The sequence below is a fragment of the Anastrepha obliqua genome, chromosome 3 (assembly GCF_027943255.1).
Source record: "Anastrepha obliqua isolate idAnaObli1 chromosome 3, idAnaObli1_1.0, whole genome shotgun sequence".
Classification (NCBI taxonomy): Eukaryota; Metazoa; Arthropoda; class Insecta; order Diptera; family Tephritidae; genus Anastrepha; species Anastrepha obliqua.
Window position 1 is genome coordinate 51849921 of NC_072894.1, and position 27842 is coordinate 51877762.

At 36.8% G+C, this 27842-nt stretch overlaps 1 protein-coding gene across 1 annotated transcript in view; it reads left to right on the top strand.

The window, feature by feature from the left end:
• The window catches only part of LOC129241439 (EGFR adapter protein-like), a 41746-nt gene extending 15259 nt beyond the window's left edge, over nt 1–26487 (top strand). Inside the window, exons 3-5 of the mRNA XM_054877740.1 lie at nt 21643–21949; nt 25485–25837; nt 25958–26487. Coding sequence (XP_054733715.1) covers nt 21643–21949; nt 25485–25837; nt 25958–26158 — 861 coding nt within the window. The 3' untranslated portion in view covers nt 26159–26487. The remainder of the gene's footprint in view (nt 1–21642; nt 21950–25484; nt 25838–25957) is intronic.
• Nucleotides 26488–27842: the final 1355 nt, after the last annotated feature.

Below are 27842 nucleotides of genomic sequence, written 5' to 3' on the forward strand. Positions count from 1 at the left end.
GCTCAGAAATAGTGTGATACTGAGCAAACGAATGTTTGCAAAACAAAGCAAAATCAATCATCCGGAAAATTGTGAATATCTCGGTATTTTTGGACTTAAGAATACCAGGACACCGGGACTAGCATCCCTAGCTGGTCCTCTATATATAAGTATATTCGTACTACTCTATATACTTATGTATCATTGAGAGTGTCCACAAGTATATTAAATTTCTCCATTAGCAAATAAGAGACACCCCCAGTTCCAGTTATTTTTAAGCTTTTCATTTTTGTTTTGTCAATAAATCAATTTTCTTAATATTCCCAAAATGTGCGTTCAAAAACAAACGCCCACCCACTAACACACATTTCATTTTTACCCCTAAAATGCCACTTGACTTATGTGAATTTGCACGCTCACCGACGACCATCAGTTCCATAACTCGTTTGCTTATTGAAAGAAATTTAATATGCCACTACTCAAACTGTTGCCACTGCTGCCACTGCCGCAGCCGCTGTCACTGCTAAGTAAGCACACAAACAAAAACAAATCAACACTCACGTCTTTAACCCACTCAATGGCGGGTTGTTTACTGTAAAATGCTGCGGTGTTCTACAAACATTAGACAACATTTACTATATAGGTATATATATAGTAGTAGTAAGTGTCAAACTTCTCTAACTTGTATACGCGAATGTGAGCCTTAGTTGATGTGCGGGGCGTATGATAAACATTGCCTGTCTTTGGCGTTTCGTGCCATGTGTACATGCATACGTTGTTGCCAACGTCAATGTATTGAACTGTATCGATGTTTACACATTTTGTTGCTTATTGTTATTGTTATTTTTGTGACTGCGCACTTTGTTACCCTTGCGGCATACTTCATTGGCAGCCTTTTTAGCGATACGCAAATTAATTTCCAGAAATGTGCAATGGCAGTGGTGTTAGCGCCTGTCAAAAGTCATGGCAGCTTGTGTACGCTTATCTGCGCAAATATACATATATATGTGTGCTCCGTTTTTATGTGAAAGTCTTATCAGCGAACGCTCGTTTTGATGGCTGATGTCGATGACAACTAAGTTGATTGCCTCTAGTATTTTGTTGGTGCTTAGTATTGCAATCTTGTTTAGAAAGTTTCTATGCTTAAGGCACGAACATACATATGTATATGAATATGTTAGATGAAGTATGACGAATTTTCGCTCCTTCACTGTTTGCCTGTGCTACAGATTCAATTTTCAAATACGCATCTAGTGGAGATTTTCACATAGCGCGGGCGTTGGCAAAACACAGAGTCAAATGTGTAGATTAAGTGAGGTATGTAAAGTGTTAACAAAGTTAAACGATTATGAGACTGATTTCATGCTGCTGCACAAATAGTTTTGCATATTCGAGAGAAATTCTGCTATTAACAAAATTGGCCCAAAATTTAGGTTGGAGTCATTGAATCGGATTTTACTATACGACTATTTAAAGGCGATATTACTCACCTGTTTCAAAAAAAGGTCTTTGACAGTTTTGAGCTACAGTCCTTAAATAAGAACCTAAATGCGGAAAAAATTTAAAAAATTGGCTACATTTTTTGTTAGAGCAGGTAATGAACAAAAGCAGGTAATGAACAAAATTGTGCCGGCCCAGTATATATTGCAATAACAAAGCGCGGATTTCCCTGATTCAGCCCTGCTAAATTGGGCGCCGAATATAATAATGAAATGACGAAAACCTTGAAATCGGATCGAGTTATAAAGATTTTATTCATTGCCTAAAAAGGCAAATTTTTTTTATAGGTTAGATGAAAAATAAATAATAAATATATAATAATCGGTCTAAGCAAATACGCTGACGCTACAAAACATTTTATTTTCATTTTAAACATATTTACTTATTATCACTCCCTATATGCATCCCTCTTCTATGTAAAACTACAAGGTTTCATGCCTTTATTCAGTTATACGAAACTAATCTGGTAACATTCTTCAAACGCGAGTGTTGCTCTTCTTAATAAACATTTCCATTTACGAAGCATAGAATGCACACTCCGCGGGTTCTGCTATATAACTTCCTTAGCTCCTTTGTGGTCTCTATTTTCGTAAAACCTTTTGAACGAAGCTGTAAATTGAGTCACCGATTCAGAAAAACGTCACGCAAGGTAAAGCCAGAGTGATGGTTCTCCTTTATTTCAACTTACTTTCAGCTTTAAAGATAATCTGATATGGAATCATACAGATTTTGGTACAATAGTTTAAATAGTTCTATCAAAAATATGCATTTGAATTTTCGTTTCTGGATGTAAAAGTAATTTTTAAATTTCTTTTTTAAATATTTTTTGTTTAAATAAATTCTTAAGGATGTTTCACACAACATTTTTGAAATATAAAAACTATTTTTCCTAGAATTTATCGCACACAGAAAGGAATCATGAGACGATTAATTGACTGCTTTTATTAATTCCGGCCTCTTGTGACGATGATTTTGGTATCCTTTGGAAAACTGTTGGATTTGCCTGGATGTGATATTTATAGATACATAATATCTGCGATAAAATCTTCATTTAAAGAAACCATTTGCTTAGGTACAGCAACGCGATGCTGTTTTTAGAAGAAATCCAACACTTCCGTCTCTTGCTCAAAATATCGCACACTCAGCAGTCTTATAAAGTAATTTACAGAGCAGTGGTCGGCATTTCATATCTCAATTGCACCCGCTCATTTCACACATATTTTTCGCTTATTCCATCTCATCGGTCCTAAAGCCGATTAGATGTCAAACGGCAAATAATACTGGAACATTGTTAAGACGAAAGTTTCGTAAAAAGTATGTAAAGTAATGACATCCACCATATATCCCATATACTTAAGTAGTATTAAAAAATACACCCAAAAATTATTCCTTTTTCTCATTCTAATTCTCCGTATTTTTCTGCTTCCCTTGCTTTATTAAAAAAATAATCAAGCTTTTCTGGCTCAATTCTTAATTTATTTGATAATTTCAATTGGTTTCGTTTTTCAAAACCTGCATGCTGCAGTAACTAATGATCGTTGCTTTGTACACTTTAAAGATTGGCTCATTTGGGCCCTTTCGAGTACAGCCAACCATTTATATTTCCAAACTCTATGTATACACAAAAGTCGTACAGCTGGTGTTCCCACCGTCTGCAGTTTAGCCGTCCATAACTCTACTGTTTGCAAACCACGACTATTTATGACTTTTCAACGAAACTTAGCACATACGAATGCAAGCAAACCATCATCAATCCGGCCCAAAATATTCAATACAAGTCGACGATCCAAGCATCGTTTTTTTTTACTCCAATGAAAGCGCAGCAATCTCAAAAGGTTTCAATACATGATTGTCTGAATATTGTCAGCAATACACACATTACAGAGCAGCTATAACAACAACTCATCTATACGCAAAAGGATCGTAAAAGACACAATACACGAGGGATACCCGCATCGCCGGCAGTAATCGACAGTTGTATCAAGTGCTTTGCATATATTTTTTTAAGTTGCTGCCGGTATATGCTGTATTCTACAGATATGTATGTGTATGTGAATAAGTATTATTGTGTGTTGTTTGCGCTTTTCTTTACTCATTTCCATTTGCTCAAATCGGTCGCAGTCATTTGTGAATGCCTGCCAGCATTTAGCCATCAATCAGTGCAGCAGCAGTTTGCAGTTCATGCGTGTTGTACACAAAACCAATTGAAGTATGAAGAAGCACGCACAAGTTGTGCGGTACAAAGTACAGGGCGGTTCAAATAACAGTAATTCTCAATATTATTATTATTAAAATTATATTTTACAAATTAATTTATGAAATGGTTTTGGAGGCTCGGTTACGAACCATTTTGCCTCGCAAGAGTGCTTATATTTCAGGCAGCAGGTTGTGTTTTTTGAAGGCGTCGCTAGTACCTTCAGCGTACCTTCCTTGCTAGTCTAGAATTGTAGTTAGATTGCTGCTGTAGCTCGAGATGGGGCAGTCCTTTAGAATGTGTTATATGCTAAGAAATGTATTACACCGCCTGCACTCTCGTGAGGTTATGCGGCTGTAGTAACGCTCAGATATAATATAAATTTTTTTACACCTACTCCTGTTCTGGCTATTGTGGTGCATTTTTCGCGAACTTTGTGGTAGTTTTTTTCGCTCGTATCTGAAGTTTATATAATAAAATTTCCCGTTTTTCCGAATATTTTGTGGACGGTAAGCCTTCAAGTCAATTAGAAGGAAATTGCAGTATTTTCAAATAGGTTACTTGTGGTTGAAATATTTCTAAAAACCATATATATGGTAGGATTTTGCTCAAATAGAAAACATACATATTATATACTAAAATTCATTGAGCCGCAACAAAGCCTGGGCCTGGCCATGATTTTGTAAATTTATATATTAGTTCATATTACAACAAAAACTACATAAAGTAAAGTTGCAAACCTTGTATGAAATTTTTAAACATTCGACAAATTTTCATCAAAATTGCAAGCTTTTTAATAAGAATTTTTAGAAAAATTTCGGATATAGTGCTTTATAGATTAATGAATTTTTGTATAATAAGAAGCTGGTTTGATTTCTAAATGAGTTTTTGAAATGTTTTAGCTGAAAAGGTACAAAGATTCACTGCCCATTCTCAGCTTTGACTGATGATCGATAAATAGTCACCCCTAGCTGCTTTCCATAGAGAGTAGTTTGTCGATTTAAATTAATTAATTTTTTTTTATTTTATAAGTTCATAATAAAATAAAAATTTTAACTTAATATAAAGTTTAAATTAAACTAAAAATTAAAAATTTTATAAATAAATTTTATTTTAATTAACAATTTATGTATTCCATTTATAACAAATAATATATTTAATTAAATAAATTAAACACTCAAACTTTCCACCAAATCAAATAAATTAGTATTTCCTCCACTCTTGTTGAATATTTATTTTAATTTCATGAAAGCAAGATTTTTTTCTTGATGTGGGAGAATTACAGCTGATCCACTAACTGTATTTATTACTGTGCCATTAAAGAACGCAATAACAGTCTCGATTTGTTTTGATTTTTTAATAAAATGTTTACGAGCAATGTTTTGTTCAAAATATTTCCAAAAGCTTCCCGGTTTGTATTTTGATTATAGGGCGTAACGAAAGTTGGTTTTGAATAGGGTCAGTGAGTTTGGCAAGTAGTCAAATATGTAGCCCAAGATATGTTTTAATTTTCATTTGTCCACATATGCTGCAGCTCAGGAAGAGTGGAACACTAACCCAACATGGATAAATGTTGACTCACAAAAATGGTACACAGATGGTTCCAAAACGCTCCAAGGAGTAGGAGCAGGAATAGTGGCGCCTAGAGCACGCAAATACCTAACACTAAGTACAGATACCACTATTTTCCATGCGGAGCTCTGCACCATAATGGAATCAGTGGGAATCATATCCAAAAGAAGGTTCAAGAAAGTAAAAATTAAAATACTTTCGGACACCCAATCGACTCACAAAGTCTTGAATAGCTTCACATTCAAGTCAAAAGTCCTAATAGAGTGTAACAATGCACTCAACAACCTGGCCACGCATAATCAGGTCTCACTGATTTGGGTACTAAGACATGAGGGACACGAAGGAAACGAGATGGCAGACTTTTTTGCCAAAAAACGGGCAGAAGCGCTATTTATTGGGCCAACCCCATTTTTCGGCTTTAAGGAAAATAATATAAAACAGGAAACCAAAAAATGGATCCAAACTAAAATCAGGGATCACAGGAACAGCACTAGGGGCCTTAATCACTCCAAAAAGTTTTTGAACTTCAATGCCAACAGAGCAAAATCTGCTTTGTCCCTAGATCAAAAGGGCCTAAGATTTGGTGTTAGTTAGCTTAGACCCACAGGTCACGGAAGGTACATTGAAATATCTGCTGGCTGTAAGGTAAGTAGTCCGGTGTAACGACCGAAATTTCGACGTTTTTTCATGAATATTTTTTAAAAAGAAAATAAAATGCGATCGTTCTGAAGTTTTTAGATGTTTTTATTGGTGTTTTAAAGTATCTAAAAAAAAAGTTTAAAGTTAATTTTATATTAATTTGTTTAAAATTTTTGACGACGTCAAAAAAAAGATGAGTTGGTTCGGGGAAACACACAGCCTTCCAAAGTCATCTGAAATAAAAAATTCAAAGAAATTATTATTCTGTAGACTTTATTTTAGGTCCCGAACCTAAAATATACATAAAAATAAAAAAAAAACAAAAACAAAATGGCGGACTTCTGAAAAGTTCTCAAAATTTTTTTTCTTCATAAATTGTTTAAGGGAGGAAGCTGGTCTAGAGCGCAAAAAATGGGCATATTTTATGAATTTATTTTGACTCAACAAAGGAATCAATCGAAAATCTGTGAAATAGGTTTAATAATATAGCTTTCATGGTACAAATACAAAATTTTTCGTCTGAATTAATTTCAAAATGGCCGCTGTCCAGCAGTTCTCCTAAGGCGCCTTTTTTCTAGTGGGTCCATTGCCGAAGACGTAAACTCCTTAATTTTTGTCCTGGATCAAAAAATAAAATTTTTTTAGTTTCTATATAACAACAGAAAGAGACGTACGTAGGATTTTTTCGATATTTTGTTTTTTCGCGAAATGGTGCACGTTTGAACAAAAAGTTACAATTTTCACTATAAAGAACGACATAAAATTGTTGATTAAAAAAAAAACTATGTAATATAAATAAAAAATCCTACGTACATCTCCGGAGAAAGGTATTTCGAATGTATTGTCAAAATTTCGTAAGAATCGGTAAAGATTTGTTCGAGTTATGTCTTCGGCCAGTTTAAAAAAAGTGATTTCGAGAAAAACGCGTTTAAAGTTGTAAATAGCGTTCGGGGCATACCTGCGAGGCACTGCCGTCGAATGAAAAATTTGGGCATTTAGACATTTTTGCTGGCATCCCTCATTTGGTATATTATTTCTAAGACCCTAAAGCACCTTTTAAGACAAAAAAAAATTTTTCGATTTTTTCAAAATTCTAGAGCAGCTTCCCCCCTTAAATTAAATAGTTTATTATTAAAAGTTTAAATGTTTTAAAGATCCGGAATCTAGTTATATGTGTCTAGAATAGCGGGTTAAAATTTTAGCCAAATCGGTTGAATAGTTTTTAGTCAGTGATTCCTCGAAATTTCGAAAACATGGTTTTGAGAAAAACGCATTTAAAGTTTCAGAGCAGCTGCTGGCGTGTCACACGCTTTCATACACACTACGGCGCGCTCTCTTATTTTAGCTATAACTTTAAAAATAATTAAAATTTCTGTCTGAAATTTTTATAGTATATTTTTTAAGATGTTTTTCTTCCGAAAAATGTAAAAAAAAATCGATTTTTTTATTACCATTAATCTATTTCCTTGAGCTTTAATGTAGTTCACATTCTGAATTCCTCTATTCTTGTGCCTGTACGGGCTGTATATTGCGGTAATTGGCATGGGGCCAAGGTTGTCAGTAACCTTTATACTCTTCCATCTCATCACATAATATATTTCGTCAAATAATAATAACCGTTTCATCATGAGCTTTATTTTCTAGACAATTAGTATAGAGTATCTTGTAGTTAGAGATACGTTTATCGCTTTTGGTTCGAAAATATTCCCTTATTTGAACCACCCTGTACACGCGCCATTTAATACGCAAGCGGTGAGGTGTGATAAACAAGTGGACGTAATGGAACAAAATTAAGATACCAGGGGTAGGTAGATGAATGAAAAGTAGAATATATTAAGCCAGTCTGTCGTGCATACATACATACACACTCGCATAAATGCAAAACAACTCATCAACATTTCTGCCAGAATGATGACAGAAATTCAGTACACAGAAAGTCAATGCCATAAAATATGGCTGCACGACTGAAATCTCCAAAATGGAACTGGCCGTTAGTGTTTTTCAGAAATCGTTCCAAAATTTGTTGGTTGTGATGTCTCCATCATTTACAAGCGTCACCAGCTACTGCCCGCTGCGCTGTACAGCTGTCTATTGGGTTGATGAGATCAGTTAAACAAACCGGCTAGCAGCAGTTTACCAAAATAGCAACTTCATTAAATTTGCATACATTAACAAAATCAAGCCAAACTGTGTGTCCGGGCGTCCATTTAGCTAAGTACAAACTGAACTGAGTGCTTATGTGCTGCCATAGGCATAACATACCGTCGCTTACAAACATCTATGTGTGTGCGGCATGCAACAACTGTAGCTAATGTGTGGTGCGCCGAACGCACATAAATATTTGTATGTTTGCAAGCACATATTTGTTGTGCTATTTTAAAGTCAGCTCGGGCTGTTTACCAGTTTTCAATTAGAAAACATTTTTGGCTTCTAGGAGCATGGTAAATTATTTTTTGTGGCACAACCCCAACATGTCTGCGAAAATTTTACGTCTGCTACCATGGTGACTTTGCGAAACTTTGAGTCTGTGTTTGTGTGATTTTGTGCGTGTTGGTATTAACGTTTGTATGTTGTGTTGGTTATGACTTATGTAAGACAAAAATAATTTACCAAAAAACAATTATACTGGCAGCAGCTGACAAACTGAAAATGAAAATGTCAGCCCGTCAGTCAGCTATTACATACTTACAAACATTTGGAAAATTTTTAAAATATCCCCAACGCTCCAATGCTACCGCACAAAAGTGAATACCTATAAACATAGTATTTAGTATGCAATATGTGCGTTAGATTGGGTCAACCGAATTACACAATTTTTTCAAAAATGTATTTCCTTCTTAAATACAGCGGGGCTCTTTAATTTATTTATTTACTTATTTGTCTAAGTCATTTGGGTGTATATTTAAGTGTAACAGTTAAAGTCTTTATAATACATCTACAACATGGAAGTTACAGAAATTTAAAATACTTAACCCTACTACAAGAGAAGGTAAACTTAAAACTAAAAAATAACAGTCAAAAAAATACGGCTAGTAAATTTGAATATAGCTTCTTATAGTTAAAGATAAATCATTAAAGATAAATACAAATCCTTGAAAAAATAAACATATTGAGAAAGCAGGACAGCTACAGGGGTTACATACGTCCAGCAGCGCTAAACATACGCTAAAAGAAAAATTGTTTTTAGAAGCGATAACAATAAAACTAAATATAAAAAAATTGTATACTTTGTTTCTTTAAATACTAAACTTTATAAAAAATGTATTTTAATTTTTATTTAATTTAATTTATTTTTAATTTATTTAAATTTTTCTTTACAAAAATCAGAGTACAATGAAAAAAAAAAGTTGCTCCACGGTCTTCATCATTTCTCCTTGAAAAGTAATAATAAAGTAAAAAAAAGAAATAAAGTAATTTTCCTCAGCTATGTCAGTCACAAAGTCACAAATGACTGGGTATGTCACCAAAATAATAAAAAAATGCTTTTCGGATAACTCGAGTTATCTTTTGCGCAAAATAAAGTACGCAAGCTTTCTTTCTTTAAAATTCATACCAGCAATATATAAAGGGTGCTTAAGTTTCAAGGTTTTGAATAAATACAACTTTATTAGGAAATTATTATTATTTCTCTTTATTATGATAATATTGCTATAGCTCAATTACGTATAAAACAAAATATCGGCCAAATAGGCGCCGCGGCCTCGGTGGCACACCTCCATCCGATGATCCAAATTATCGATGCTGCTGAGGCATACTTGAGGTTCTATGCCGTTAATGTGCCGAATTATCTCATCCTTTAGCTCTTGAATTGTTGCTGGCTTATCGACGAACACCTTTTCTTAACTCCAAAGAAAGAAGTCCAACGGTGTCAAATCACATGATTTTGGCGGCCAATTGACATCGCCGCGACGATAGATTATTCGGCCATCAAATTTTTCGCGCAAAAGAGCCATTGCTTCGTTAGCTGTGTGACAAGCGGCACCGTCCTGTTGAAATATCTTCGAATTTGGGCCATAAAAAGTTCGTTATCATCTCACGATAGCGAACACTCTTCACAGTAACTGCCCGACCGGCCTCATTTTGGAAAAAATACGGCCGGATGATGCCGCCGGCCCATAAACCGCACCAAACAGTCACTCTTTGTGGGTGCATTGGTTTTTCGGCAATCATTTTTGGATTATCATTCGCCCAAATGCGGCAATTTTGCTTATTGACGAATCCAAAGAAGATGATTTTCTTCGAAAATTGGTCATTCACTGTTGCCATTTCCTGCCACCATTCTGTCCATTGACGACGCTTGAAATGGTCAAGAGGCTTTAGTTCTGGAGTCAATTGCACCTTGTAAGCGTGTAAATGAACAGCAGCAATATTTTATACAGTACGAGCTGTACGAGCATGCACTGGTGTTTTCACATCTCCTACAGACCCGGTTTGCTCAAACTTTAGCACAATTTTTCCTATTGTACGTACATTTGCACAATTAAATTGACCGAAAAAATTACGAAGTGCGCGATATGCATTTTGATTTGAACGCCAGTTTTCATAATAAGCCTGAATAACTTTAACGCGCTGCTCGATTGTGTATCTTTCCATGGTTCAAATTGAGTTAGTCTGAAATTGAAAAATGTCAAATGAAGCAGAAAAAAACTTGCCGTTTAAGTATGGTTTACATTCAACATCGATCCTTAAAATTTAACCACCCTTTATTTTGTAACTCAAATATCAAGCAATTTTTATATTTTCGAAAATATTTCCATTATTCCATATTTCGATGTACGCGAATCTGTATCCTTTTTAGTATAAAATATGATTTATGTAGCTTTTAAAATTTGTTTGCGACCCCACTTAATGCACACATTTTCATATTGTGTTTAACCGAATGCGTATACACATAGAGACTTACTTTCATGTAAATGCATGTAAAAATGTTTACGTTTGCTCATAAATTTGTATTGCGCACTTGAAATGCTTTCCTTGTTTAATAAAGCCAGCGCAGCAATCGAAAACGCCCACTCTTCCTCGTGTACAAGTATTCATTTTTTCAATTGAAAAATAAAAGCAACTCACTCCTTTTCTGAGCATGCTTTCTAAACTTAAGCAAATGTTTTGCAAGTTAATATGCTTTTCATTTGTTTATTCATTTCTTGTTCAAAATTTGATTGCCAGGTGGTTTGTAATTTACTAAATATTTTAATTATCTTTTGAAAATGGAAATACAATATTTTGAAATTTCAATGTTCATGCTTGTTTGTTAACTTATTTTATGTAAGCATAGCTTCTGAAAATAATTTACAGGAAAATTTTAAAAATTAGCGGATGGTACAAAAAGTAAGCTAGCAAATTTAATCTACGGCTATGTAGGTTTTTGAGTAATTACTCGATTAGTTCTGAGATCTATGGCCTCTGTGGACCTAAACAATCGAATCAGGAATAAAAAGTGTTTCCCAATAGCTGTCCATCCTTGACAAGTCTTCGAGTGCACATTTATGCCATGAAAGAGTATCCCATAAAAACACCACACAGATAATGCATCTTCGACATACTGATAATCAAAAATATTTGACAGATATCATACAAAGATTTGGATCTGGGTTTCTTCACATAAATAATCTAAATTTGTGAACAGTTAGAGTTTGCAAGAAAAATTAGTTAAGTAATAAGCCGTCCTTGAAAAACGAGGGTTTAAAATTTTTTATATAAGGGGGCTTAAGTTTCAAGGGCCGGTGTTGATTTTGTATAAAATACAATTTTTTTAGGAAATTATTGTCATTTCTCTTTATTATGATAATATTGCCATGGTTGGATTACGTATGTCGGCCAAATGGCCGCCGCGCCTCGGCAGCATACCTCCATCCGATGGTCTAAATTTTCGATGACGCTGAGGCATAATTGAGGGTCTATGCCGTTAATGTGCCGCATTATCTCATCCTTTAGCTCTTGAATTGTTGCTGGCTTATCGACGTACACCTTTTCTTTCAAATAACCCCAAAGAAAGAAGTCCAACGGTATCGTTGACGTTTAGGTGTAGTTCACATTCATCATCGGCCCTTGAAATTTAACCACCCTTTATAATAATATTCAGTATTAAGCAAATCATTCATAGGCCAAAAATGGTGATATTTTGAAATGATTGTATGGGGAACCCCCCAGGAAAGTTCCAGGGGGTATGCCACTGGCATGGGTGGATCGGCCGTCCAAAGTTAGTGGGGGTCGGTCATACATTTGGACTCGATTGGAGCACTCTAAATGGGTCAAAGTGGGATTTTTCGTTCGACCCAAATTGGGGGACATCAGAATTCGTTTTAGAGGTATGGTTCCTTCGCCAAAGTTTCTTATTTTGATCCCTAGAATACGATTTTCACAGAGCAATGAGCGATTTTTAAATCGAACCGCCCTAATGTACATACATGTAGGAATCCTGATGGAACATCCTTTTATAATAACGACCTTTTTATATAGACGCGAATAGAACAGGGAAAAATTTAAGATATATTTCATTCTGCTTGGTGCTCCCTAATAGTGCTACTCAGGCAATGACGCCAGTGCTAACTCAGGTTAGTGTCGTTTAAAACTTTCCCGTAAACACAACCAAACAAAAATGAGTGCGAAGTACGGGAAGCGTTTCGAGGCGGTATTTTTATGCACGCAATCGAAAGAGCCAAAATTATCTTACACCGGTATAAGATGTACAAAAATGTAGATGACTTTTCCAAGTGCGGCTTAAAGCGAGTGACGACAAAAAATCAGGATAAGGTGATCATCCAACTTGTTAAGCGGGACCCTTCTTTGCGACAACGCCAAGCACGCACAATTCTTACTGAACAGGGTACACAGGTGAGTATTAACACCATCGAACGACGACTGAAGGAGGCGAACATATCCTACCGTCACACCTCATCAAAACCACTGCTCTCAGAAAGATACATTGAGAAACAACAAAACAAGAAAATAGCGTCACAGTATTGGACAGGCCTTCCCAATCCCCAGACGCCAACCCCATTGAACATGTGTGGCGAACCATGAAAACGCATCTTGCCTGAAGGCCAGTCCATGACTTAAAGCAACTCGTGTCTCAAGTTTACAAAATCTAGTCCTGCTTGTCGACGAGCAACGCAGAAAAGCTGGTTCAAAGCATAAAGAACATGCCACTCGACAACGATGGAGACTACACAGCTTATTGAGTAATTGCAACCCGTAGTTTTGTACATATTTTCTTGTAATAAAATTTTAAATACACAGGGTCCGCCATATAACTTTACGGAATTAAAAATGCTATAAAAAAGAAACTACTCAATATTTTTCCAAACTGTTTTTTTTATTTTAAAGTACAATCCTTCCGGTTAATGATGGAACACAACTTTATTCATATGGGTACCTCGGCTAGCCATGCACTATCCCATACGATTGGTCCAATTTTTCAACACATTTTCGATTGTATGCGGCTGTATTTCAGCTATGACATCACGTATTTTGGTCTTCAGAGCATCAATTGTTGCTGCTTTGTTGGCATAACACTGGTCTTTGATGGCACCCCAAAGATAATAATCCAACGGCGTCAAATCGCAGCTCCGAGGCGGCCAAACGATATCAGAATTTCGGCTGATAATGCGATCTTCGAAGACAGTGCGCAAAAGATTGATCGTAGCATTGGCTGTGTGGCAAGTAGCGCCATCTTGTTGGAACCAAATGCCACCAATATCCTCCTCTTCAATTTCTCGGAACAAAAATTCGTTCAACATGGCCCGGTAACGCTCTTCATTGACGGTTACGGCCACTCCTCGCTCATTTTCGAAGAAAAATGGACCAATGATGCCTCTCGACCAAAATCCGCACCAAACAGTGACTCGTTGTGAATGCATCGGGTTTTCTTCGAGTGCGTGTGGGTTTTCTGAGCCCCAAATGCGGCAATTTTGCATGTTAACATACCCTCCGAGATGAAAATGAGCTTTATCCGAAAAGATGATTTTTCGGTAAAAGTCTTCATCTTCTTCAAGTCGATCCCAAGCCCATGAAGCGAAGCAAAAACGCATTGGGTGGTCGGTTAGCTTCAGCTGCCGAACCAATTGGACTTTGTACGGCGTCATACCAAGGCCTTTACGCAAAATTCGTCTCAATGATGTCTCCGAAATGTCCAATTGTTGAGAACGGCGGTGAACTGATGTTCCTGGTGATTCACGAACACTCTCGGCCACAGCAGCAATATTTTCGGGTGTACGCACGGTTTTTGGTCGGTCACGCGTTGGTTTGTCAATAAGCAAAGTAACGCACATACGCTTCATTCGGTGCTTTTCTTCATCCCATTGCCGTACGTAATTTTCGTACACATTCTGCAACATTACCATGATTTTCAAAGTAATGTCGCAATATTTCCCAGTGTTCTTTGAGCGTATACACAACCATTTTCATTCAGCGGAAGAATAAAACTAATTTTCTGTCAAATCAGATGACAGCTAAGTGTTACCATTCTTCAAATAATACCTAGTTCAAATCCGTAACGATAGATGTCGGGCCCTGTATATCTCTTATACTTCATTAATATTCGCGGTTCCTTTTTCTGACACAGACTGTAAATGCTGAAAAGCCACCCCTCTTACCTTCAACTTTTTTACTGATTAACCTGTAATACCGTATTGTTACAGATCAACGCAATTTTTAAACCACTTCGAGCTATCAAAATTCAATGAGATGTTTATAGCAGGGCTAATCTAAAAAATTTTATAAAAATTGGACTTTTTTGTGAACATTCTTTGAATTTTTGTTTTTTTAATTTAAGCAAAATTTAAAGCTCAGTCTATGTCGTTTGCTTTAGGAGAATTAGCTACACTTTAATAGAAAATTATTAAAATTAAATAAGAAATAAAAAAATTATCAAACGTGGCGAATAAGTCCTTGCGCTATAGTTATCAAGCGTACTATAATTATTGAACAAAAGACATGTTTTAATATTGCAACAGATGGCGCAAAATTAATCATCCAAACTGGTTTTAGAATAATTTTTTACTAAATAAAAACGAACTATTTTACTCACAGAAATCACACATCTTCTAATAGGGTGACTGATTTTACATTACCTTGTATTTGATCAACCGCAGGCTTTCGATAAACTCTCTACTACACCAATTACACAATACGACTTTATTGATTGCCACACTATGCTAACTGGTAAAATTTAAAAGTAAAAAAGAAGTATGTTTTCACTAAAAAAGGTTTGAATTTTACAAATTTTAGTTGCCTAGCACTTCTTCCAACACTACAAAGTGCAGGCATAGTGTGTGGCAGGCAATGATTCCAGTGTTAATTTGATTACTCTCTTTTGAGCTATCTCGATATTCAATATAACTGTGGCAACTCGAATACATCAATTATGAATATATTTTGCAATATAATTTTTATGCTTCCATTTTAATCAACAAATTCTCATCCATGTGGCGTATTCCTTCGTCTCTGTGTATATTTACATACAAATATATTACACCCATTTGAGTGTATCTGTCGCTGTGGCGTATGAGTAATGAAGCTGAAATGTATAAAATATTTTCGTAAATTGTTTTCATTTGTGCACTCGTGCCTATCCGACAAGTAAATACATCAATACGCAAATATACAACCGTATAAATAGGGATACGGCATTAAAATATCAAATAGAAAGCCAGAAATTGGATGGTTGGAAAAAGTGAAAAGCATATAAATGTTTGTGAATAAATGCTGCTAGATGTCCCTTGCAAACGTATTTCAAGTGCAACACCGTGAAATTGTAAGTCACAAACCATAAAATTCCAACAAATTGTGCAGAAACTCAAACGGAAATGGGTATGAAAATTAAATGAATATTGGCACGAAAAATTAGGCATGAAGTAAAAAAAAATAATAAAGCAGAGCGGAACTTATCGGTGTGGGTTATAGGTACATTTAGCTGATAACCAAGAAAATAGAAGTTCTCATACCGTTTAAAACCGCGTTTCTAATTATTTCGAAAAAACTAACTTGAAGGTAAGATTTGTTTCATAATAATAGAAAAGATATGAGCACATATATCGTGAAAATAACCGTGTATTTGCTTTCTAATGTACGTTTAGCACGTAGCGAATAGCTGACGTAACAGTGGTTTTTACAGCGTTTTATTTACGGCAGAGATCAGCAGCGGTTGTATTGGTGATTTGCGACAAAATGAGCATAGCCATTACTCATGTTACTTTCTTGCGTAAGAGCGTAAGAATACATGTGAAATGGGCCAACAGAATTCTCTCACAATTTAGCTTTGGATGAACAAACCATAAATTCTATCATCCTTGGGTATCGGTCTGCTAACGATAAGATACGTTTGCGTACTGGTGCTACGCTACTGCAGTATTTTGCACTGATTTCTCACTGGTTCACGGTACGTATTTGAATTCAAGTCGAATCAAAAAGTTTTGAGAGGTGTACGGTTGGTATGCCAAGATCTCGACGAACGTCGGTGTTCCTTATGTAGTATGGTGCGTTTACTATGCTCCGCAAAATTCTGTTTTGTTGCGTAGATGTTGCGTAAATTAGATTTAGATTTATTGGAGGATTTTACTTCGGCGGCTGCCGTAGGCGAATGGGTTGGCGCGTGATTACCATTCGGAATTCACAGAGAGAACGTTGGTTCGAATCTCGGTGAAACACCAAAATTAAGGAAAAGATTTTTCTGATTGCGTTCACCCCTCGGCAGGCAATGGCAAACTTCCGAGTGTATTTCTGTCATGAAAAAACTCCTCATAAAAATATCTGCCGTTCGGAGGCGGCTTGAAACTGTAGGTCCCTCCATTTGTGGATCAACATCAAGGCGCACACCACAAATAGGAGGAGGAGCTCGGCCAAACACCCAAAAAGGGCCAATTATATATATATAGGTATATATTGTACTTTGACCTCATGACTTTTTATGGCCTCTACTCATCACAGTACCTCATCCAGACAATCTTCCTTTATTAAATTTAAAATAGTGCTGGGTTGGACTGAGCATATGTACCTTTCTTCTGGCTGCAAATGGCTGAGATGTCTGAACCTTGTTTTCTGCATTCCAGGATAAGCTACATTAGAGTCTCCTATGATTGGTCGCAGAAACGACATGAACCAATTGACCATATCCCGATCATATTCAGATGATTACGCAGTCTGCAATGGCAACTGAGAATGCCCGTGAGTATTGTAAGTGTTTCCTTGAAGAGAGTTATGAGTTGTTAAATCTCTTTTGCCTGTACACCTAGAGCTTTCTTTCAAATACTAATATACTCCAGTTTACCTCGTCGTTTAGTTAAATTCTGAACTTCTTTTCGGAGTTGATGACTTTAGCTGGGTAGCTGTGTAGCTTCTCTAGTGACATTCAAAAGGGGACGCTTGCTAAATAGCTATATGAAGCAGTGTCAGCTCGACCATCGCTCCATCACAGCTGTAGTGAAAGTCCATATGGCGCTGAAGCTTAGTTAGCGCTGCCCGCACTATCGAGAGAGCAGCTCTCGATGACTAAACAAGCTCTCCATATATTATCATTGTCTGCGTTATCATGATGTACATGCGTCTAAGGATTCTTGAGCTACAGCCGAAAGACGTTTGCAGATCATGAGAGTCTTTATTGCATTGGGCAAGGTTGCGTCAGCATGCCTTTTCCAGTTAAGCTTAGTATCCAAGACAAGGCCAAGGTACTTAAATTTCGCTGCCCAATCTAATAGCAATCCCATCAGGCTGATCTCAATCACTCCTGGTGAAGGGAATAATGGTTGTGTTGGTCGCGTTTATATAGGGTGATCAATCATGAGGTGCTTTTTTCAATAGTTAAAAAAAAAAAAATGTAAATTATGCTCAAAACCTTTATTTATCATTTGAAAGACATTCTTTGACATTTACTTTTTGAATATGACATCATTCAAATGTTGGCCGCAACTACGCTTAAGGTGGTCCATTCTGAAGGTCCAATTTTCAATCACTCGTTCGAGCATTTCGACTGGTATGTCGTAATGTTGGCTTCCAGAGCTTCAATCGTAGCTGGTTTATCAGCATAGACCTTGGACTTCACGAATCCCCAAAGAAAAAAGTCCAAAGGTGTGATATCATAAGATCTTGGTGGCCAACTCACAGGTCCTAAACGTGAAATTAGCTGCTATCCGAAATGACTTCTCAATAAAGTCATTGTTTCACGAGCTGTATGGCAACAGAACGCTGATTTTCATAATACAGTTGAACAATTTGTAGACGTTGTTACGGTGTGAGTCTTTCCATGATGAAATGCCAAACGCTGTTCAGCAAATCCACGATGACAGTTTGCCACAACTCGCGCGCGATCTGTAAAAAAAACGCCAATGAAAAAAACTCCTGTTAATTGATCACATAGTATTTAAACCCACCCCAGCACATCATATTTTCGTTGGGTTTAAACCTCTTTGCAATATGTCGCAAAGCGTGCTCTCAAACTCACCCATCGTTATAATTACAACGTTATCCCCGTATCCTTCAGAGCAGATTCCGTTGCTAGTCAGCAAGTAAAGCAGGTCGTCCACTACTAGCCTCCAAAGGAGGTGTGATAAGAGCCCCCTGAGAACACCCCTTAGTTGCTTGTAGCTGGAGAGTACTGTCTACTGTACGTTGAGTAGAGCTGATGTATTTTTGGGTAGCGCATCCACAGAATTTTGTACGGTAAGTCCAAACCGATCCAAATGAGAGCAAGGGATTGTTTTTTCAAAAATGCCAAAACTTTTTCTCCAAAAATTTTCTACAACAAATTTTCAAGAAACTCAACAAAAGATCCAAATATGTGTTACTTTAGGTAACTGTTAACAAAATTTTCTACATTGAATAAACTTTAAATTTATAAATTTTTTCAAAATGTTTTCAGCTTAGTTCTTATTACACTAAGGCCCTCGAGTAAACCAATTTTCAGCAAAATTGATGGCAATACCCAAAATGCTTGGCTCACTTGACATAAAATCGCTCCATTACATAAAAAAGAAGGTAGTTCCACTTAATGATATTAGCACCAGTGTTAGCCATTTGACTTTTGCCGATCGAAATATAGCTTCCAGATCGGAAATGGCAATTAATTGTTTTACTGCATTCAATTCTATTCAAATTGACAGGCTTTGCAGTGCAAATGTATGCAAAAAATTGCTTTTATTTTCTTCAGCCCATTTGCGAGCCTGAATTGCCTTAGATGCTGTCAAAGGCCTTTTGTTTTTATGTAATACTTGCTGTTCATAATTTCTCAGCAGCAATCACGGTGACCTAAATTAGAAGTTGGCAATTTTTCTTCAGCTCTATTTCGCTTACAAAGTCTCAGGGTAAAAATTATCTTAAGCTTCAACTTGCAAAAATTTATAAAATATTTTTAAACTTACTTCTGGTGTAACGATTTGTAAACTTTGCAAATCATTTATTTCTTTCGATTTTTGTTCCAATATTTTAAAACGAAGTGAGGTTAAAAAAATTTAAAAATCTTCATCATGAGAGTCATAGATCTCCGTTTGTAAAACAAGTTGCCAACATATCTCCATAATTCAGGCATTAGTTGACACGAAACTAACACAAACAAATTGCATCTTTGATGGTTAGCGATTTCAATAACTAGGCAATATCTTTTTTTCAAAAGCCTTCTTCAAAAATGCGGCAAAATAATTCTGATCTTATATATGTATCGACGAACTAGTAGATATTTAATATTTTTAGTATTTGTTAAAATTATCAGTGATTCGAAACTCATCAAATTTCAAAATGGATGCCATCCAGACTCTTCCTCTGTCTTAAGATCACGTTCAAGTAGAAAAAATCTGACAACAGGCCTTCGAAAACTTCTTTTATTAAGATAATTTTCGGATTATTAATTTTTTCATCCAAATTTGAGTCCTGCGACACACAAACTTGAGCACTGTGTTACTTATAAGAATATTACTAAGCGCATGCAATTTAAATTAATTATCTTTAGATGTAAGCTTTAAATAGTTACCCATTGCAAGCGCACCATCATTTAATACTCACAAAACAAAAGTTACTGAGGATAATATGCAATCAGCGTATCTGCTGACTTTCAGACCATTTAAATCAAAGCCACTGACCTCAAAAAGTTCGCTACGACTCATTCGCACAACTTTCTAACCCACCTTTCAAGTTCGGCTGGAGTGCTCAAAAGCAGTGCCGCTGCAACAGCATTTGTCTAAATGCCACTAAATTATTGCATTGTCGTGAGGTGCAGCAACAGCAAAGCCAAAATAGTAAAAACTGCAGATTTCACAGATTTCACTGAATTCACCGGGTTTACTTTAAGCCATTTTATTATTGTCGCCTTCACTTACTGCATCCGCATCTGACAACCAGAAGACGTTGCACCGCCTAGTGCTGAACTTCAACAAAAGGTAGGTAGGTACTTTATACTCGTATATACCACTACATGAGGGTATACCATATAATAGACGCATGCAATAATGCTCTAAGTGCTTGGCCAAGTTTCTGCTCTAAAGTGTGCTGTACGTCTTTACGTTGAAGAGTCATTAAAGAGCAAAAATAAATTTGAAGGCTTGCCTTTTATTGCCGAGATGCTGCCGTTGGAAAAATCAACTTGTGCCGTCATTTGCTTTTTAATTGCCATGGTGTGCATCGAACCCGGTACTAACCAAATGGTGATCATGTACAAGCCAACTATGCTACTGCAGCTGGTAGTCTGCCAAAATGGCCACCGGCCCAGAGGTGGCGGTATGCCAGTTAAAAGCGTAAGCAACGGCTAAGTCAAATAATTTTTTTTGGTTTTTTTTTTTGCTCTTCCAAGTGCAGTCACAGTTACTTCCGCCAAACTGTGACTAGACCGCAGTCATGTAAAAACAAGTAAACTTAAAATGAGGGCGCCAACAAGAAAAAAGTTATTGGTTGAAGTGGCACCACCAAGTAAGTTCAGGTAAAACCATACCGTTAGCCAGCCTCTGAAAAAAGTAGGCAAAGTAGTGACAGCGGTGGTGGCGGTAGTGTCGTCTGGTTGAGTGAGAAAAACTTTTCGCTTTGCATTTATAGCTCCTCCCTCCATCGCTTACCGCACCATTGCCCTTCCACCTCTCACAGGTATTCGTATTAATCCCATTGTGCGGTAGTTTGTTAGCTATGGTTTTTGGTAATAAATTTCTACAGCCGGAAATTTATTCGCCCGCAAATGTTTGGTTGTGTATTAAGTACTACTGAAGGCGGTTAAGCAGACCACAGTCTACAAAAAGAGAAATATAACAGAAAATTTTAAAACAAAAGAGAAGCTGGAAAAAAATCATTGGATGCAATACAACGCGTCGAAACAAAAATACTAATAATGCGTAAGGGCGCTAAAAATGGGTGGCAACAAAAAATTATAGCATACTTTACGGCGCGTGAGACTGTGCTTAAACTTGAACACTTCAATGCGAACACTCGTTTTCCCCCCGCCTATGCTGCACATTTTCGGTTGCCGCTTTCAACATTTTTCTCTGCATTTTTAACTCTTCCGAACAGTGAAAGAGTGCATTTTTGCGGCTTTGCCAAGGACTTACAAGAGCGCGTCGCACTGTTTTGTGCTTACAATTCAAATATTCAACTTTAGCCAAGTACTCTTTGCGCCTGTTTTCGCATGTCGGCATTAAGTTTCTGAAGTTCAAGGATAACTTTAAAATGTAAGCAGCTAGAAATGCCGGCTTTAAAACTCGCTGACAAAAGCAGTAGTGCTACTTAAATAATTTGTTACATACTTTGAGGCGATTTAATAACTTTTTACGCTTTCTTTACATATCTTTCAGGTCAAACGTTTAACCATGGGGCTGTTGCGTTCGAATGAGGAATCACGCCCGCTAGTGGGTGTTGACCCAACTAACACGGCACCTAACACACTGAACAACTCAAAACTGAACAGTTCGACGAGCAATAAAATTTACTCGAATGGTTATATTAATGAGGAAGCTTTTGAGCCGGAGAAATTTATTGCGAGCAAATTTGGTGATTCTTGTCGACAATCATTGACGGCTATACCCATGTTGGACACTGTAAATCTGAACGACAACAGCGAATTCAATTTGAAGAAGCGATATTTACGTGAGACGAGTAGTGGTGAGTGAAAATCAGTTTTTTATTATTTACGGTGAAAATAAAATATAAATAGTTCATATGTGCTTAACTGCAAATTTATGAAATCGATGCCCCCACACAATAACACGCGCTTGGTGGCCGTGGCCAGAAAACTGCTTAGTGAACGCTGAATTGCATAGTAGGTGCAGCTAAGTTTCAAACCTAATCACATTCATTCCATTTTACTAAATTTTCTTGGTAGCAACTAGTCCATTTCGTAATCTTATATCTTGCAATCAGAATTTGAAATTACTTCCAGTTTTTAGTGAAAGCAAAGCAGTGTTGTTGTCGCTATTCTGTCGTCTTTCCGCAGCTAAAGCCACAATATATTCATACAAGGAACAATCTGAAACTATGCTGTGGTTAATTTGTTTGAAGTTGCAAGGTACAGCTAAACGAAAAATCTATGTGTGCTGTGCTGTAGGTTCTGCAGCATAGCAAAGCCAAAATTATATTCAGAAAAGTTATTGCTTTTACAGCTCAATCGCAACATAATTTTAGTATTGTTGCTGTTATGCTGGTAGTTTTTCAAATGCTATTTCTAGTAATCCTAGATTTAGAAGAAGAATCCATCACTGTAATTGCATTTATCGGTGCATATTTTTTCTTTTCCTTGTTCACTCCTTTCGAAAGCATAGGGCCTCGACAAGACTCTTCCATCGCACAGGTTTCTGTGCTGTTGCTCTTGCACCGTCCCAAGAGATGTTGGCATCTGCTAGTTCACTTCTGTAAGTGTTTTTTGGTCGACCGCGACATCTGCTCCCTTGCGTATTCCAGCCAAGTGCCATCCTCATGATCCTATCTGGTGGTTTTCTCAGTGTGTGACTTGTCCATCGTCACTTTCTGCGTTTGATTTGCCTAAGAGCGGGTTCCTCGTTCGTTAATCTCCACAGGGCATCGTTACTGAAGGTGTTTGGCCAGAATATTCTGCAGATGATGCGCAGGCACTTGTTGATGAAGGATTGTAGCCACTGTGTGATTGTGTTAGAGACCAGCCATGTTTCGCTTCCGTACAACAAAACTGCCTTTAGAGAAGAGCCGAATATTCGTAGTTTAGTGCTCCTGGAGATTTGCGCACTCTTCCATACCGTATGCATTCGTCCGAATGACGCCCTTTCTTTGTTTAGCCTGCAATTGACATCTTCATCTGCATGTTTAGCCTTGTTAAACGCCTTGGTAATTCCAGGAGCAGATTCAATAAATATGATTTGATCTCCTGTGTCACTGTGGCGTTCATATATATCCTTTTCTCAATGAAGGTAATTAAAAATCTTTACATCTCAGGTATACTTATAAATAATTCAACAAATAATTTTATGTAACACAGGAAAAATTACTGAAGTAATTTTCACAAAGTTGGATCAGTTACACAGAATTGTGATTACCTAAGATATCCTTTTTGTTTCATAAATCGCAAGTGCATTAAAATTCATAAAACGTTTGCTTTTGAACTGTTTTGCTAAATTAGTAACTAATAAAGAATTTAATAGGGAAGTACAACTCTGAGTGACAATCCAACAATGTAAAAACTGCGGAGGTCGTGAGAATAAGATTTATGTGAGTTGGACCGATTTAAAAATAAGTAGTTTTTGAGAAACTTTTTTAAAAAATCACCTCATATCAAAAAACAGTTTAAGGTTAAAAAACTGCATTAAAATATCTAAAAATTGTATCAATAGAAGCAATACAGAAAAATATTTCATGTCATTTTTTGAAGATAGGTTTAAGGAAATCTTAAACAATTCAACAGAATCTGGATTTGAAGTAATATATAAACAGAATTTGGGAGTTCATCTGCTTGCATTTGATGTGAATTTCATTTTCATCTTGTTCCGACGATGACACTCCACCCGATGAAGTTCGCTCAGCATTTTGATTCTGGTTATACAAGGTGGCGCAAAATTATCATTCTATTCTATTGCGAGAATTCTAATTTTTGCAAATGATGTCAATCGCATTTGGCACTTATGAACCAGACAACGGCAGTGTACAAACTGAGAAGCAATGTAATGCGTAAAGGTCAAAATAAAGATCTCTTCAAATATTCTGTTAGGGAATAAGTTCATAGCGTTTTTATTCAAGACATTTATTTAAACAAAAAACAATACTTATATCTGCAAGTTAATCAATTATGTATTCGATGTTGCTATTTACAACCTCTTCTAACCGTTTCGTCAAAAATCGCATGGTCTGAAGTCAAAGAAGTTGTTGAGCTGGGCGTTGTCGTGAAGGAGTATTGCTTGACTGTGATCAGATGTTAAGCCTCATTCACGAGGTGTAGCTGGGCAATGTAGAGCTCCTTGTTAACCGTGGCATTCTTTTCCAGCATTTCTCAGCGCACCGTGCTATCCCAGTTCCACCAAAACCATATTATGATCTTCTTTGGATAAAGATCCGGCTTGGTTCTCGGCTTTTGCGTATCTCCTGGAGCCACCCACTCTCTTCTTTGCTTTATATTGAGACATAGGCACCATTTCCCATATCCCGTGACGATTCGGAACAGAAAGCACTGTTTATGACCGCGTGTTGCTCTATTGCGGGCGAGAAGCTGAGAAGCAATTTGAAGGCGACTTTCTTTTTTTTTTCGTTGAGCCATTGATTCCATTGAATGGATGGATTACGATCCGCCAATACCCGACCGGATTAGCGAGCGTTCTTCTTCGAAAGTGATTTGAGACGTTCTTCATCGAACTCAGAAGGCCTTCCGATGCGTGACGTGTCATCGATGTCGAAGTCGCCATTTTTGAACTTTGCAAGCCACTTCCGTTCTGTAAACTCTTCTATTACACCTGCACCATACTCGTCGTAAATGTCCTGGGCTGCTTCGGCAGCTTTTTAACCTCGATGAAAATCAAAGAAGAGCAGGTGCCGAAAGTGTTGACTTTTGACTCAAGGGTATTCCATTTCTAAACCTCAAAACAAATAAAAAATCTACAAAATTCTCAAAAATACAATTAAAATAGTTTTGAACGGCAGAAAGATTAAAAAAATTATTCAAAAACAAAATTGATGATTGCGCTACTTTGTACTATTCGACTTCTAAGGTGTCATTGCAAATATTTTTGTTTTCAACCATTTCAATTGGTTGGTCAATGATTGGACAATTTAGGTGCCAACATTTTCTTTCGCAAAAATCAAAACGCGGAGACAGTTAAGACCATTTTTACGCAGACATTTCAAACCTAAATAATTCCTATTAATTTTGGAAAAATACTCAAACCGGACCAGCCAAATAAATCTTCCCCAAACAATTTACTTTCCCAAAATAATTTAGCGGAAGTCTTAAAATATAATGAGAGAATGAAGGGAAAGTATACTATATATTCTTAATTAGCATCGGCTTAAATTTGTGCGTTAGAGGGCTAACGATCACATGTTAGGTGTATGTGTAGTGCATCTCCTGAAAAACAATCAATTTTGCTCGAAATAAACAAATAATAAATTCGATTGCACATTTCATTAACAAATCTTACTCTCTTTATTTTCTTTCTCAAACAAACAAAAACAAAACGAACAGCGAATTCCAGTCCCAAAATATTTGCTAGTCGCCTGCGCACCAATACAGTTTCGGCGGCAATGTGTTCCGACAACACCTCGAACTCCATCACAAACACCACCCTTGCCACCGCATCCGATGCCTTGGACGAAGCCGTTGAAGCTGATCTGAAGGATGCCTCCTGGTTCCAGGCGGGCATTTCACGTGACATAGCGGTCGAAGTGCTTACTAATAAAAGCCCTGGTGCCTTTTTGGTGCGCAAAAGCACCTCCAAGCCAGGTTGTTTCGCATTAACGCTACGCGTGCCATCGCCGCCAGGTCCAAAAACAGTCAACTATATTATTTTGCGAACGCCGCGTGGTTACAAAATTAAGGTAGGCACTTGTAGAGGATTAAATAAACTTATGATTTTCATTAAAAAGTATTTATTCAAAAAAAATCATTTTCATCTAAGTCGAAACTAACTTAAATTTGTTTACCTGACATGTTTTTAGGGCTTTCGCAAGGAGTTCTCCACGCTTCAGGCCTTAATCACACACCATTCCGTCATGCCTGAATTACTACCTGTACCGCTTGCTATGCCACGCCCAACAAATATGACTTCATCCAGAAGGAATATCGACGACTTCGATACATATGATTCACTACAAATGCTGCTGAAATACTTGCGGGCAAAAAATTTAGAAAATGAGTAAAATAAATTTAGTTGAGTTATAGCGTACCGAAATAAAAGTATTTACCGGGCACAAGTGGTTCTTCATACCTGATATGCTTGCACGTAAAGAAACAGCACAAACAAAGCACGGCAAACTGAAGCAGTGCAGTGAAAAGGAAACTGGAAAGGCACAAGTTGAAAAATTGTCCTCGCTTAAGCTTTATCTGTGGTTTATAAAGTATTTAGGTTTATGGAAAATATATATTTCGGCTAGTAACCAATTATTTTAGCTGCGTACAATTCCACTTATTCCACCAACTTCACGAAAGACTTCACACAAGATAAACATCGAGTCACGGAAACTACCAAACTATATAAATATTTTGCAGCCACAATTAGGCCACAAATTTTCTAAGTGCATATAATTTTTAAGCATCCAATTCTCAAACGCATATGTATGTATGTACGCATGCGTGCATGGTTGCATATTTGAATGAATGAAATAAAGTTTATAGAAAAATGTGATATCATTAAGAGACGCTACAGGTGACTGGCGTAGGCGAAAGGCGCGTCTGTTGCAAAACTACATAGTTTACTTAGTATGTATGTATGTATTTAATGTTAAAGTTGTTTTGTGTATAACTGTTAAGAAGTGCATGCGAACATAATTGTGCATATGTGGTATATATATACGATTAATTTGTCTAAGAGACCACTAAAAGTTAAATTCAAATTTAGACACATTTTAAATACAGTGTAAATAAAATTAATTTTTTGCAAAATCAACAATGTGCGAAATGAAAAATAAATTTGTTTAGTTTTCATAAAAAATTTCACAAGCATCTAGTCCATTTTTTGAAGCGATTGAAATTCTGGTAAGTATCTCAATTGTTATGTATGATACTGCCACCAGGTTACGAGGAAAGCCGTCGAGAAACTTAGAAATATTATTATTTAGGTCACTTCTGATTAACTTCGTAGTATGGTGAAAGTGGAGGTCCAGGAAGCAGAAACACAAAGCAAAGTGCATGATTACATTTAACATAGTAAATGTAACAAATGATCTTAGCCCCTGTCACGTTTTAAATTGGCCCACCACCTCCGCGCGGCGTCCCTTGAATAAGCTACGAACCTCCGTCCGCAGTGAACTAAGGTATGCAGCGAGCTTCCGAGCTTTAAGCGTTTTGTGTCGGGCTTGGGAACCACCATTTAAAAACAAGTATATTACTCCAATTAAAGACCAAAATAAGCCTCGGATAAGGACCCCCCGCTAACGCTATAAGGACAACGGCTTGAGGATATGCACCTGAGAAGTCAGAACTCTCTACAGGCCGGGTGCTGCTATCTAGCTGATTGAGGCCTTCAACGAATACAAGACTGACATCTTCGCACTCCAGGAAATGCGATAGACTAGGCAAGGATACTCTAAAAGTCTTCCTGCGACATCTCCTACAGCTCTCATGAAATGAAGCATCAATTAGGAGTAGGCTTTGCGGTAGACCAAAGACTTCGCTATCTTGTCTCCCAGTTCAAACCAGTGAACGATTTGGTTAAGTTTTAGTGGTGACTTATTAATTGGCATATCCTTTAACTGAAACAGAAAAAAAGCGGATCTTTAACTACATTTAAAAAATGGACTTACCAGAAAATAATCTTTAACATAGAGGATCCCGAAAATGGTCAAGTTTTGGACATCATGTTATGTAACCGAATTAATCATAAAC